General features: G+C 41.4%; 1 protein-coding gene across 1 annotated transcript in view; it reads left to right on the top strand.

The window, feature by feature from the left end:
- Positions 1-7,794, top strand: part of ROS1 (ROS proto-oncogene 1, receptor tyrosine kinase) — a 101,493-nt gene extending 93,699 nt beyond the window's left edge. Inside the window, exon 44 of the mRNA XM_075126659.1 lies at positions 4,580-7,794. Within this exon, the coding sequence (XP_074982760.1) occupies positions 4,580-4,737 (158 nt within the window). The 3' untranslated portion in view covers positions 4,738-7,794. The remainder of the gene's footprint in view (positions 1-4,579) is intronic.
- Positions 7,795-15,388: the final 7,594 nt, after the last annotated feature.

Raw genomic sequence — 15,388 nt, 5'->3', positions numbered from 1 at the left:
TGTCCATGGTAAATTATTTTGTGGCTATATTATTTTCTGTCTTTAGAGCTGGCAAGCCACCACCATTCTTAAATGTTCAATTCACATTTTGAAGAAAAAAAAAAAAGAGTAATAAACTAACCTGCAGGGTGTATGTCATGAGTCTTTTCTGCTGAATTCTCTGTTGCTCAGAGGAGTGATCAGATCTATTTAAACTTCTCTGCAGTGTTAAAATCTGGGATTAGAGAGCGTAGCATCTGCTGGATGACGAGTAATGGTTTTCAACTCATGTACCTTGTTAAAACCAATCACTCTTACCTGCTATTCTGCACACCTGCCTGTGTTTAAGTAAATCACTTGGACAAGCAGAAGTTTCTCTAAAACAGGTGTGCTGATAAACTACATCACCTAAACCTTGTATCTGGCCTTCTGTGCAGGCTTCTGAAATTCCATTATCCTCTGTTCTATTTAGTTCAGTTAGTGGCTGACCTAAAGCCAAACGAAGTCAATGGAAGGATTCCCATTGATTTCAGTAGGCTTTTATTTCAAGCCCTTTTGCTGTAGAGGTGGATGGCTACAACACTGCATGCAAAAACAGTACAGCACAGAACGGTCATTTCATCTCTGTTTCCTTGCCAATTACTCTTTCATTTCAGAGAGAACAAATAATGGGTACTACTTGGTTAGGGAAACAACAGTCACATCTTCCTTTAGATTTTGAAAAAATACAAAAAGTAATAATTACAATAAGTCATTATAAAGCAGGAGAAGAAATTGTCTTCTGCATTACAGATATGTACAGTGCCTAGCACAATGGGGCCCTGATCCTTGCTAGGAATTCTTAGATGACAATACATTTTAGTCTAACAAACCAGTCTGCATCTATCCCTGCTTTGACTGTGGCCCACATTGTGTTTACCAGGCGTGCTTCTTGCATACAGAGGTTTCTCTTGATAAACATCTCTTTGAAAAATGGACTTTAACTTTGTAAGTGTTGCTTTTATTTTTTAAACACTATATAAATGGGTGCACAGCACAGTTGTCCCTTGGCTAAGCAAAATTCTCACTTTTAGCGTCCTTAGGATGACAGAATAGCAAAGCTTAGTGAGTCATCCTAAAAACATGTGAGATGATATGCTTGATTAGACAGGAGACACAGATGGATCTCCACTGATATATAATACAGTGTGAAGTATTATAACAGATATATTTTTGTTCTGTTAATACTTGTTATTGAAATACAGTACCTGCACCTCCAGGTAGTCCATAGGTATCAGCATAATACTTTATCTGTAGGAAATACTCCCTCATACTATCATACATGTCTGAGACCGAGAAATACAAGGTCCCGTAACCAAATTCTTACCCTTAATATTCCTTGAATAAAGATATGTAACTGAATACTTGTCTGGAATATACTCAACTTTATGCTCTCTCCAGAAGCATCTCTTGCTCCCCAAAGTATGAATAGTTTGGTGTGCATAGAGGTGGTGGGCGAGAGATGTCATCTCAAATAATTATTAAAAAGAAAATAGGAAAGTAACTTTCAATTAGGGAAATACTGCTAATCAACATATAAAAACTGTACGATATCAGACAGCTTGTGTTGCGTCTTTATTACAAAATCATTAACATCTAGGGCTAGATACTTAGCTGGTGTAAATTGATATAGCTGCACTGATTTTGCTGGTGCTGCACTGATTTGCACCAGCTCAGGATCTGGCCCCTAAAAATAGTTTCAATGGAAAAAGTAACATTTCTAGGCCAGCTTTAAAAATGTTCTGTTTGCTCCTTCGTCACCAATCACCCCTTCTGCTGATTGATTTCCTCTTATAATTTTGTCATCTCTGAAAATAAAGGATATCAAAAGTTTCTTTAAATAAAACTATACTGAAAGTACACAGAAGATATTTATATAAACTTTATAACTATTTGCATCTTTCCACACCAGATCTCGGAACATTTACTTACATGAACTAATTGCATAACACCCACAAGGTAGTTAGGGAATATGCCTAGCGATTGCTTCTCCCACCACTGTGGTGGAATGCAGTAGCTATTTAACAGCACTGAACAACACTGCATATCAATTTAGAACAGGAGGTAACTGAAGAATACTGCAGAAATTTGGCAGTGGAAAGTGCAGGGTGAATTAGGAGAGGCCCAGTGTAATTAATTCAGCTGCAGTTTGGCCAGGGCGTTGCATTTAACAATGCTTTTCTTGGGAAAAGTGCTAAGGGAGTAAGCGCCCACTGGTGAATCACCCACACCACTGCATATAGCATTCAGACGTTGCTTGGAGGTCTCCGATTTGAGTGTTTAACTGGCTCAACCAGGCTTTGCATGTGAAATCTGAAGTGATCACAAAACAAAATTTAATGGCTGCATCTACTCACATATAACCTAGCCTGGGTATAAATCAAACATCTAATGTTAACAATGTTGAAACTAACAACAAAATCTGACAAGACCCAGGTATAAACCAGCTCCCACCCATATGTCCCTCCCTCTTTGTTCGCTTGAGAACCTAGCAGTTTTCTTTTGCCTCCCAAGGCTTATCCAAACTCAGCTCAGATGCTGGTCTATGGCTTTTCTGGCCTTTAGTGCTGCTTCGGGTGCTCACAGCCTTTTCTCTAATTTCCTGAGGCTTTCCTAACCAGCCATGACTTTTCTGTAATTGTTCATCTGTGTATCCTCTACTGGTCTGTTGGTGCTGTAATGATCCAGGTTAGCTTTTCTTGCCTTGCTAAGCTCACCTATGCAAAAGGTGACCGCTGGACTCAGTAACTTGACATCTTAGCATATATTTCTCAGCTTGTACATTAGTGTATAAGGTGCAAAGTTTTCATTGGTGTCTTCACCTGGAATGTTATGCCAACAGAAGAATAAATAGAGGCAAATGGAAAGAGCATACACATTTAACCATGTGTAAAATTCAATGTGTAAAGCATCAGTTCTGTAGTGGTTTTGTAACTAGTTGCTGTCATGATATAAAGTAAGGTATATTTAACAGGTTTGTATTGTTTCCCTGGCTTTGTACACTATATTGAATGCTTCTGCAAAATAGTGTTTCTTCTTATTTTGTCTCCAAAGCTAAAAGATTAAAAACAAGGCAAGAAGTTAGTTGCAAGATGTCTTTTTTTTTCTTTAATGGGAGTCACAGTGGCATGTCAGCTAAGGAGAAAATTATATTTTGTATGTTCTGTGATCCTTCAGGACTGATGGGGAAAGAATTAGTAATGTATCTATATATCTGGTAAAAATATCCCAGTGACTTCATGCTCACATTTCTGTAACCATCACCTCATCAGCTCCAGATACTTATACAGGAAACAAATCCAAATGCTCCTCTAGTGTTCTATACTTAGGCTGGTCAGCCGGCATATGTCTGGTCCGTAAATACCTGGTTGTACTTGGAAGTCCTTATTTTAAGGTTTCCCTCTTAAGAGTTTGTTGAGAATATGCCCTCAGTGTGTAGCCAACATGCCTATTCCAGGGCAGCTTGCCCCTGAGGGTTTCCATTAGGTGCTCTATTAAGCAAAAAACCAAATACAAAGAAGAGCCACGTTGGTGAGTGAAATCTCAATAAGGATTGGCTTACTAAATATTGCCATAATGACCCTGAACTGACAAAGAGTGTATCAAATGATTGTTCTTAGCTGTCAGTCATCACAGTACATCAACATAGTTTGATCTGTCTCCAAACTTCCCTCCTCTCAATAGGGTTCTTAAATTAAACTTCTTTTTTCTGATAATCTTTCCGAATTGACTGTATCATGTGGACCCGACTCACTTCTTAGTTCTTCATAGTACAGAGAAGGATTAAAAAAAAGCTGGTGAATCAACATGAATAATTAAATGTTATCTGGGTAGAACAGCGCAATGCTTGTGGTTCTGAAGTGTAGATAAACCTGGATGTCACATGCTTCATTTTCATATAGATGAACCTGGGTGTCATATGCTTTATTTTCCAGTAATGAAATAAAGTAAGTAGGTATCTAATAAAACAAGGTATGTGTTACTAAGAATAAATACCCAGAATAACAGCAATGATAACTCAAGCCTTTTAGTTATTCAGTTATTTTTCAGGTTTTAAAGGATATGCCCATTCCTGGTTCTGGGCACATGTGCAAATGTTAAGCAATACAAAGGTGGAATAAAAACTGTAAATTAAAGTAATCAGAAATGGACAAAACCTATTAAGTTATATGTTTCTTCCCCTAGAAGCACAGTAGAGAATGCATCAATCTATACTTTACTTGACCTTTTGCCAGTAGGGAAGAACCTGCCTAAATGGTGGGACAGTTTTGGTTAGAAGTAGGGTCCAAGAGGTTACCGAACATTCTTGCCATATGCACACAGTCTTTCCTACCAGGAAAGGCAAATCACTCATTTATAACTGTATTACTGTCCTTTTCAGCATGAGTGGTGATGAATTTTTTGTATCAGGATATAATCCAGGCATGCTGCAGTAGAGAATAAATGCAAGCTGTCACTCCTTCTGTGGTCACTAGATTCACTTTCTCTACCTGCTACTTGACTCTCTTTGCCTTCTAATGGTGCATTTGAATTGGTAGTAAAACAGCAGCCTTTCTTTCAGATGCAGATGATGATGCTCCGTGTACAGATTCGGAAAGTACTCTTTCAGCTGCATTAATGGAAACCAGGAACATCGAAGGCTTAAACTATTTGGTACTAGTCACAGAAAACAAACCAGATCAAGAAAACAGAGATTCAAATGAGCTGGGTGAAATCTGATTCCTTCAGTCTGAGGAAAGAAGAGAAGGCACCAGTGCAGATGAAGAAATAAGCAAAGGAAAATATCCTGCACTCCGCCATACTTTCAGCAGTCCTGAAGGTGTGAACTATGCCTCTGATAATGACGAGTGATCTGATAGGTTTATTTTCAGGTTAAGTACCTTGCAAGCATGTGTCTCTTGTCAAAATTAGAGATATCATCTGGGGTTTTATTTAAAAAAACTGTAACGACTAAAAATACTGGAAAATATTGCAAAGGAATTAATGATATATAACAGAATAGTAACCCGGTGACATAGGAGTTCTTGGATCAAGAATTCCTGAATTTTATGGCCCCTTGGGTATTTCATATGAACTAGGTTAATTGGACATGTAATCAGATGAGAAGTGATTTTAAAATGAAATTTTGGCACACATGCAATCATGCTCGAAAGAGAGCAATGATGTGCTATTTCATATATTACAGAAGTGGCCATCTGCAGCTTACGAGACACATTTGGCTCTTTTACAGTTAAAGTGTGGCTTATACAGCCCCCCTCCCCCATAGCTCCCATTCTCAGCTTACCAGACTGGGAAAGTGGAGCTCAGGGCTTCTCCCCTGTGGTGGGGTGGGGGGACTAAAGGCTTCTGCCCAGTGGAGAGGGGGTCCTAAGGGCTTCAGCATGGCAGGAGGTGCCTGCTGGGGGTCGGGGCTTCAACCCTGAAGGAGGCACCTTCCAGCAGCAGCGGGATTGAAGCCCATAGCCTCACCACCCTGCTGCAGAGCGGAAGCCCTGAGCCCTGGCAGGTGCACCTGGCTCTCAGCTATCTGAGGTTTATCGTATGCAGCTCAGAGGGTCAGTAAGTTTGGCCACCCCGATATATTATAAAGCTGGTTCTCACTGGCTTATGGCTTATGGCAACAATATTGCCTGAAATTTGGCCCACATTTAGATTTTTGTAAAAACAAGCTTTTGCAAAATATAAGAAAAATGTCATTGTTTTTATTTATTTTTTTCAAATTCCAGTTGAAACAGCTGCAATCAGAGATCAGCCCACTGGCTGTGCATCATTGGGTATAGCTTAGTTTATTTCTTAATTTAAAAGAAAAGACTTTGGAACCATTACGTTGTGCAAAAGTTTTTCTGTGAATCTACATGATCCTATTTTTGTTACCTCCTCCTTTTGTTTGTCACAATTAGTGTGTCTTGTTTCATGTCTGGTTGTAAGCTCTGCAGGACAGAGGCTGTCTCTTACAATGTATTTGTACTATGGATAGCACCAATGGGGTATGCAGGGACTGGGACAATGCAGGGGTACAACAGATCAGGTTAACAGACCCTGATGCAAGACCTTAGATCAGAAAATGTCAATATCCTTTTCTGTATTTGGAAATCAAACCAAACTGTTTGACAAGTTTTCCAAATGGAATGTACTGACTAAAAAGTATGGATAGTCAATTGGGACCATAATTATAATTGAATGAGTTAGACAGAGTTATTAAATGGCATCTCTTGAATTATTTATCTATTAGCGGTTACAATATCCTGTTTTCATGCAAATATATTTAGTAATAAAGGACACAGGAGAGAAATAAAGAAAACATGGTATATGGGCAGAGTTCTTTTGAAACAAAGAGCCAAATCCTCAGCTAGTGTGTAACTCCATTGAAGTCTGGCCCAAAATGTTTGTTAAGTGAGTAGAATAAGGTGTTAAAATTCTGGCCTTCTAAGAGATTATTACAAAATAAATACAGAAAATCTATTTTTAAAGTACCTGTCAAATCCCCTATAAATGATCGTTAAGAGTAGGTGATTACAACTAAACTTGAAACCCTGACCTGGTGATGCTGACAGAAAACTGTAAAACTTCTAGCACTTTTTTCCAGATTATGTTCACTGGATAAGAAAAGTGTATATTTTGCTTTCTCTTAATATGTTGGCTGATGAGCATTTTATATACATTGCTCCCATTTGGATAACCTTGAAATAATAAGTAATAGAATCTTTACATTAGAATTCTAAAGTGTAGACAGCGAGTCCCCCGCCGCCATTCCTGCTAACACATGTGGGTAACTTAACGCCCAGGAATAACTCCCTTTCATTCAATAGCATCACTCAAATGCAGCAAGGGCCTGCCTGAGCCAAAGATCATTGAAATTGATGGAAAAAATCTCCCATTGATGTCAGTGGGTTTTGCTTCAGGCCCAAAGTTATTCACAAATATGGCATTCGCAGGATTGGGGGGCTTGGTTTGGAGGAGCAGGGCTTGACCCTGCCAGTGGTGCAGGACACTGCCAGGGGTACCACTACACAGATGGGATCCTCAGAAGCACTGAGCATGGTGTGGTGACCCTATCACTGAGGATCCCTAGTTGCCCCTGATGTGGAGAGCTATGCACACTTGACCACCCCACAACCTGCTCTGCAGGAGTGCTCAGAGGACAGAAGGGTCGGGGCAAGAGGGTAGAGGCAGGACATGGAACCATACCCCCTGCAGGCACTGTGATCCAGGAGGTGGCAGCTACTCCCCACCCACCATCCAAAATCAAATTCCCCTGTGCTTACTGGCTGCAAGTGTAGGGGCCAACCATACAGACAGGGAACTGCAGGAACCCAGCTGTTGCACCCGAGCACCATGGCCCCAAGCCCAGGTAACTCTGCTGGAGAAGAAGTGTATCTGAAGGTTGGCCAACCAATGGTGTGTCTATCTCAGCCAGATGGAGCGGTGACCCCAGACACAATCCCCCTTGCTGCACTGTTTTGAAGCCATGTGCCTCTCTGTGGCATGGGCATCAGTACACAATGGGGCCCTGTCCGCTGCTGTGTGGGCAGATCCTTGTGTGCAGGCTGTCTTTGGACTGCATGCTGCTCTGCTGGCTGCTCATCTCACTCCCACGGGTGTCCACTTGGTTGGTGATGCCCTAGGACCTATGCAGCAGCAGGATTAATTCCCAAACCAGTGCAGGATTGGGTGACAAGAAGTTGTGCTGCACAGCCTTGAGCAAGTCACTTCACTTCTCTTTCCCTCACTTCTCTCATCTGTAAAATGTGAATAATAAAACTGAACTATTTCACAGTGATGTGATGAGGTTTTATTCCTTGATATTTATACAGGGCTTTGAACATGTGACGTGTTACAGAAACGCAGATCGATAGGCGGCATAGGGAGTTTGTGTAGTGCACATTTTCAGTAGAGTAAAGCAAAAATTCTGAGAAGAGGTGCAGAAGAATGGATTTCTTTGAATGAAGCTGGAAAGAAAGATCTATAACCAATAATCCATGGTTCTGCGTGTCCTAGCAGATGAAAATGTCTTCTCAGTGCCATTTTCCCCAACGGTACAGTGTGCCGCTTCAAATCTAGCGAATGTCTGTTGGGACTGAAAATCACTGCTGCTGGGTGACTGGTCAGTGGCCTATGCAAACTAAATTGGTGGTTCAATCCCGTTCGTACAGCATAGCTATCTACGTTACAAAGACACTATAGACTGCGTTGGTGACAAGCATCAGCGGGGCAAAGAGCATAATTTATCTTCTTAGCTTTAGAGCCACACTCCTGGCTTGTTATCTGCGTGCGGAGGGAACTGCCACTGCCGGTGCTGTACTTGTCTCCGAACTGTATCACCTCCAGCTGTGAGAGAGGAAGGTAACAATGGAGTAGACACCTTAACCCTAAACGTATTGGGTTTTGAGGCTAGAAATCAAAACGTCAAAGTAAGTTTAAGTGTGTTAATGAGCTTTTAAGCAAATGATATTTTTGAAGGAGGAAAAGAATCCTCCATGGCACATATGAGATGCTTGTTATCTAAGTTCGAAAGGAACTGGAATAGCCATTATGTGCATGCTGTAGTGGTAGAAGAGGTTCAGTCTCCAAACACAAATTACTGTTTCTCTTGACCTCCTCTGTTTAAGACACTCCAGTGTGCTTGGCATAAAACACAATATCCACAGTAGAAATTACATTATGGAGAAGTACTTGATGAACATATGTAGTTCCCACTTTCTTTGACTTTCAATATCTGGGCTGTTTTAGATAGTAGACCACTTTATGGACTAAGGGGCAGATTTCTAATGAGGCACCTAATTCCCATTCATTTCAATGGATGACTTCCTTCCTAAGTCTTCTCTTCTTGAGACTAAACATGCTCAGTTTTGTTTAACCCCCAGAGCAGATTTTTCTCAACCTTTTATTATTTTTCTTGCTCTCCTCTGGACTCTCTCTAATTTGTCTACATCTTTCCTAAAATGTGGCACCTAGAATTGGACACAATATTCTTGCTGAGGCCTCACCCATGCCAAGTAGAGCAGGACAATTACCTCCTGTGTCTTACATACAATACGCCTGTTAATGCACCCCAGAATGATATCAGGTTTTTTTGTAGCTGCATCATATTATTGACTCTCATTCAAACTGTAATTCACTGTAACCCCCAGATCCTTTTCAGCAGTACTACCAGCTAGCCAGTTTTTCCCTGTCTTGTATTCCCTTGTATGTCTATGGGCAGTGTTTTGGACTTATCTTTACTGAATTTCATCTCGAATTCAGACCAATTCTCCCATTTGTCAAGGTCTTTTTAAATTCTAATCTTGTCCTCTAAAGTGCTTGCTACCATTCCCAGCTTGGTGTCAACTGAATATTTTATAAACATATTCTCCATTCCAGAATAGGGCTATGGTTGGGTGGCTATTTCCTGGTGTTGGCTGCTGCTGTCCTGGTTAGGAAAGGGATTTGGGCCTGACTGCTTTTTGCTATGGCTGGTTGGACTTCTGGCCCCTAGCTGGGTGTCTAGTTCTGGCTGCTCCTTGCCCCTTGGTGGGAGGACTTTGTAGTCAGACCATTGCTCCCAAGCTGATGAGGGGGAGCACCTCTGCGTCTAGCACTTCTAGGTCCCTGCAGTCAGGAGAGCACTGTCTAGTGTTGCTTTAGCCAGAGTTGTATGGAAATAGGAGGTTAATCCTCCTGGGTGGGTGTCTGTGATTAGAGTCTTCACCATAGAGATCAGGCCTAAAGCAGCTGTAGCCATCCAGAGACAGCTTGAAGTGTCTCCTCAGTTCTCCAGATCAGGAGTGTGAACCTCCCGATCAGAATAGGAGACTTCAGAGATCTGGTTAAGTGGTCTGACAAGTACAGTACAGGTTGTCCCCTTGTGGGTGGACAGCACTTGTGTGAGCTCTTGCAGACAAATTACCCCATGACACCATTAACATTGTCTCATTTCTAATGAGCAAATACCCTAAAAATTATTTGTTGAGTAGGAAATTCCAAAAGCAGCTACCCTCCCTTCATACCCCAGCCGAGCAATTTCAGTACTTTAGACTGCAGTTGGGGTCCTGCAACATGAGGCCTGGTCCAAAGAGGTGCTAAGCACCCAAAACATCTGCACCCTAAAGCAGTCTGCATTAGTAGCAAGACTCACTTGACACCAACACCCTCGCCTCTGACAGAGGTCAACTGCAGCCATGTCCAGTATGCTGCAGGATGAAGATCTCCCCTTCCTCTGACACCAGTAGCAGACATGGGCATATTTCCATAAGAGGAAAAAGAGGATTTAAAAACAATCACCAGTGATATTTTTTAAAAAAGTTTTGCCTATAATTCTGCTTCATAGATTTGTAGATATTAAAGCCAGAAGAAACCAATTAGATCATCTAGTCTGATCTCCTGCATAACATGGGTCACTGAATTTCATCCAGCTACCCTTTACTGAGCCCAATAACTTGTCTTTAACTAAAACATATCTTTCATAAATGATCTGGAAAAAGGGGTAAATAGTGAGGTGGAAAAATTTGCAGATGATACAAAACTACTCAAGATAATTAAGTGCCAGGCAGACTGCGAAGAGCTACAAAAGGATCTCTCAAAACTAGGTGACTGGGCAACAAAATGGCAGACGAAATTCAATACGGATAAATTCAAAGTAATGCACATTGGAAAACATAATCCCAACTATATATATAAAATGATGGGGTCTAAATTAGCTGTTACCACTCAGGAAAGAGATCTTGGAGTCATTGTGCATAGTTTTCTGAAAACACCCACTCAATGTGCAGCGGCAGTCAAAAAAGCTAAAAGAATGTTGAGAATTATTAAGAAAGGGATAGATAATAAAACAGAAAATATCATATTGCCTCTCTATAAATCCATGGTATGCCCACATCTTGAATACTGCATGCAGATGTGATCACCCCATCTCAAGATATATTGGACTTGGAAAGTGTTCAGAAAAGGGCAACAAAAAATTATTAGGGGTATGGAATGACTGCCATATGAGGAGAGATTAATAAGACTGGGACTTTTCACCTTGGAAAAGAGATGAGAAAGTGGGGATATGATAGAGGTCTACAAATCATGACTGGTATGGAGAAAGTAAATAAGGAAGTGTTATTTACTCCTTTTCATAACGCAAGGAATAGGGGCCACCAAATGAAATTAATAGGCAGCAGGTTTAAAACAAACAAAAGGAAGTATATTTTCACACAATGCACAGTCAAACTGTGGGACTCCTTGCCAGAGAATGTTGTGAAGGCCAAGACTGTAACAGGGTTCAAAAAAGAACTAGATAAATTCATATCGGACAGGTCCCATCAATGCTATTAGCCAGGATGGGCAGGGATGGTGTCCCTAGCCTCTGTTTGCCAGAAGCTGGGAATGAGCGACAGGGGATGGATCACTTGAATATTACTTCTTCTGTGCATTCCGTCTGGGGCACCTGGCATTGGCCCACTGTCGGAAGACAGGATACTGGGCTAGATGGATCTTTGGTCTGACCCAGTATAGCTGTTCTTATGTTCATAGATTCATAGACCAGATGTGACCATTGTGATCATCTAATCTGACTTCCTGTATAACAAAGGCCATAGAAGTTGCAGCAAATAATTCCTAGGTCATATCTTTTAGAAAAACATCTGATCTTGATTTAAAAATAATCAGTGATGAAATAGCCTTCGGTAAGTTGTTCCAGTGATTAATTACTCTCACTGTTAAAGATTTAATTCTTATTTCCAGTCTCAATTTGTCTAACTTCATCTTCCAGCCACTGCATCATGTTATACCTTTTTCTGCTAGATGGAAGAGTCCATTATTAAATATTTGTTCCCCATGTAGGTACATATAGACTGTGATCAAGTCACCCCTTAACCTTCTCTTTGTTAAGCTAAATAGATTGAGCTCCTTAAGGCTATCTTCCAAAAAGGCACCCAGTCTTGCTTTGAAGGCATCAAGAGATGGAAAATCCACCACTTCCTGTGGTAGTTTGTTCCAACAGTTAATTGCCTTCACTGTTAAAAACTTCACTTGAACTATCATGCCATGTTTCATAACACTCTGAATAGCCATTCTGATGTGATAACTGCCCCAGATGCAGAGCCAGAGCTGTGCCATATTACCTGTGGGAACCCCCTGGGGCTTCCTCTGTCTAACCAGTGCACTCTGACCAAGATTCTTCTTCTGAAGGATAACACTGATACAGGGTTACTATATTCTGACTCCCAACTTCATTGAAGTCCAATTTTAAACTCTCTCCTGAACCACCAGCCTTTCAGCTAAGATCAGGAGCATTATCAATCAATATCTGATACATCTTGTGTCTGGGGCAATCCCCGACCCTTGGTGTGGATGAAGGGGTTCTCAGATTGTCATAAGAGGTATCATGTCTTAATAGCCATGTTGTCTTGTGGAACACTTGTCACCTACTTGTTTGCATTAGTGATCCCCATGGCAACTGCAGAAGTTGCTTATGTGAAAAAGTAACATTAGAAAAGTATGTGAAGGTGTCTTTATTGTGATAAGTGTTTTGCCCTTTTTTAACTGTTATTATGCTGCCTCATTTTGCCCTTCATTTAATTTTCCCTGTCTGTGTGTTCTGTGCCTACCTCTCCTTTGCATATGCGTCTCTTCGGCCTGGTCCCCTTCTTCTCCTCTTCCCCTGAACAAGCTTCTCTACAACTTGGTTTTTCTGCTTCTCCAGACATGCTGTCCATCTTCTCCCCTGGCTGGCTGTTTCATTCCCTCTTCCCCTGGCTCCTCTGGTTTCCTGCTGGTGGCAGATAGCTCCATTTCCACTGGTGGATGTCATTCCTGAACACATCTCCTTTTCCCATCCCCTTCTCTGGAAGCACCTATACTGCTTCTTCATTGTTTCCAGCTGCATTTACAGGCATCCAGGAGCTTTTTCTTTTGTAATGAAGAACCTGGACATCTATGGAAACAACTCCCAAAAAAGGAGGAGAATGAATTAAGTTTTTATAGCTCAGGAATTATTGGATGCCCATGCACCTACCCACATACCTGCTTTCATTATCTGCAGCTTCCAGTCCAAGGTAGCTGTGCCAGTCAGAAGTCCGCCTTTGAGTTAGGGATCTGGGCCCAGATCCTCAGAGATATTTAGGCACCTACTCCCATTGATTTCAATAGGAGTTAGGCAAATAAATACATTTGAGGATCTGGGCCTGGTTCTCCATTGCCTCCTTTCTTTACATTTAACAAAACATGTAAACATTGAGAGGCAGTATTGTTCAGGAGATTAAGCACTGGGCTACAAATCGGTTCTAAGCCAAACTCTGACAAGGATTCACTGTATGGGTTTGGGCAAGCCACCTAATTTCTCTGCTGCAGTATTGCTATCTAGAAAGTGTGGCCAATAACATTTATGATTGCGAACCTTAAAAGTACGTTGTGGTGGTTAACCAATGTCTGTAAATTGCTTTTTAAATTAAAAGTGCTGTAGTATCTGTAGCTATTGTGACGAAATTATTAAACAAAAAAATTTAAATGACATAATTCCTAACTCCTAAAGAAGGAGGGAGGGATAGCTCAGTGGTTTGAGCATTGGCCTGCTGAACCCAGGGTTGTGAGTTCAATCCTTGAGGGGGCCATTTAGGGATGGGGCAAAAAGTGGGGACTGGTCTTGCTTTGAGCAGGGTCTTTGGACTAGATGACCTGCTGAGGTCCCTTTCAACCTTGATATTCTATGATACACTAATTTCAATCAGTCCAAAACAATGGATTATTCTGCACTAGCTAGCAACATAGATCTATGATTTCCTGTGGATATTTTGGGGGCAGGTGTGGGTGTGTTCTGGGACACCACCACGTGAACAGCCAGCTCTCAGCAGACCACCAGCAAATGCTCTGTGGACTACCACAGGCTGAAAGACCAGTTCAGGAACCAGTGATTCTCTGGGTCTTTCCATCTGTAACCACTATCAAGATTCTATAGAACATGAAATAAATGCTTTAAATGACAGAAATACAAGGATCTTATTCGGTGACAAAGAGGTAAGACCCTATTCTGCAACTCATAACCCTGTGAGTAATCCTTACATCAGTAATCCCCTGGATTTCAATAGGCTGACTCATATAATTAAGGTTTATCTATGTGAATAACGATTGCAGGTTTGGGACCTCAGCGATTTAAAATTAGAGCTAAGGCAAGCTAGTTATCACAAACTCTGAAGAGTGAACTTAAACAGATATAGAAAAGGACTTTTAAAGGCGATCTGCAAGTGGAAATTATAGTCTTTTGTCTTTTATTGCTTCTTTACAATGTATAAAGAAGAACTTTACATAAAAAGAAAAGGAGGACTTGTGGCACCTTAGAGACTAACCAATTTATTTGAGCATAAGCTTTCGTGAGCTACAGCTCACTTCATCGGATGCATAAAAGTGGAAAATGCAGTGAGGATGTTTTTATACACACAGACCATAAAAAATGGGTGTTTATCACTTCAAAAGGTTTTGTCTCCCCACCCCACCTGCAGGTGAGGCCTCATCTGGCCTCATCTGGAGTACTGTGTCCAGTTTTGGGCCCCACACTACAAGAAGGATGTGGATAAATTGGAGAGAGTCCAGCGAAGGGCAACAAAAATGATTAGGAGTCTGGAACACATGACTTGTGAGGAGAGGCTGAGGGAACTGGGATTGTTTAGTCTGCAGAAGAGAAGAATGAGGGGCGATTTGATAGCTGCTTTCAACTACCTGAGAGGTGGTTCCAGAGAGGATGGTTCTAGACTATTCTCAGTGGTAGAAGAGGACAGGACAAGGAGTAATGGTCTCAAGTTGCAGTGGGGGAGGTTTAGGTTGGATATTAGGAAAAACTTTTTCACTAGGAGGGTGGTGAAACACTGGAATGCGTTACCTAGGGAGATGGTAGAATCTCCTTCCTTAGAAGTTTTTAAGGTCAGGCTTGACAAAGCCCTGGCTGGGATGATTTAATTGGGGATTGGTCCTGCTTTGAGCAGGGGGTTGGACTAGATGACCTCCTGAGGTCTCTTCCAACCCTGATATTCTATGATTCTATGATTTAACTCCAGTGACTAGTGAGCATTATGGATAAAGGCTGCAGCAGTTGCACTTCCTCCTGCCTCACATATCTCAACCATCCTGCCAGGCACCAGGGTGAGAGATTGGACAGCGGACACTCCTTGGTAAATCCTCTCAGCCCCATGGTCTCTTAACTAACAAATAAAATATTTGCTTCTGAGAATCACAAGATGCTTCAAAACATGGGTATTAGCACTATTTCTCCTGATTGGGAAAATGAGGCACAAAGGTTAAGAGACTTACTAAAGGTTACAGGGCAAAGCCCCTTGGTCCCTCAGGTGAAATTCTAGACTCATTGTACTCGGTAGGACTTTTCCCATTGACTTCAGTGGGGGCAGGATTCCACCCTTTC

The sequence above is a fragment of the Caretta caretta genome, chromosome 3 (assembly GCF_965140235.1).
Source record: "Caretta caretta isolate rCarCar2 chromosome 3, rCarCar1.hap1, whole genome shotgun sequence".
In the NCBI taxonomy this organism is placed as follows: domain Eukaryota; kingdom Metazoa; phylum Chordata; order Testudines; family Cheloniidae; genus Caretta; species Caretta caretta.
This window is presented reverse-complemented; position numbering and strand designations above follow the sequence as displayed.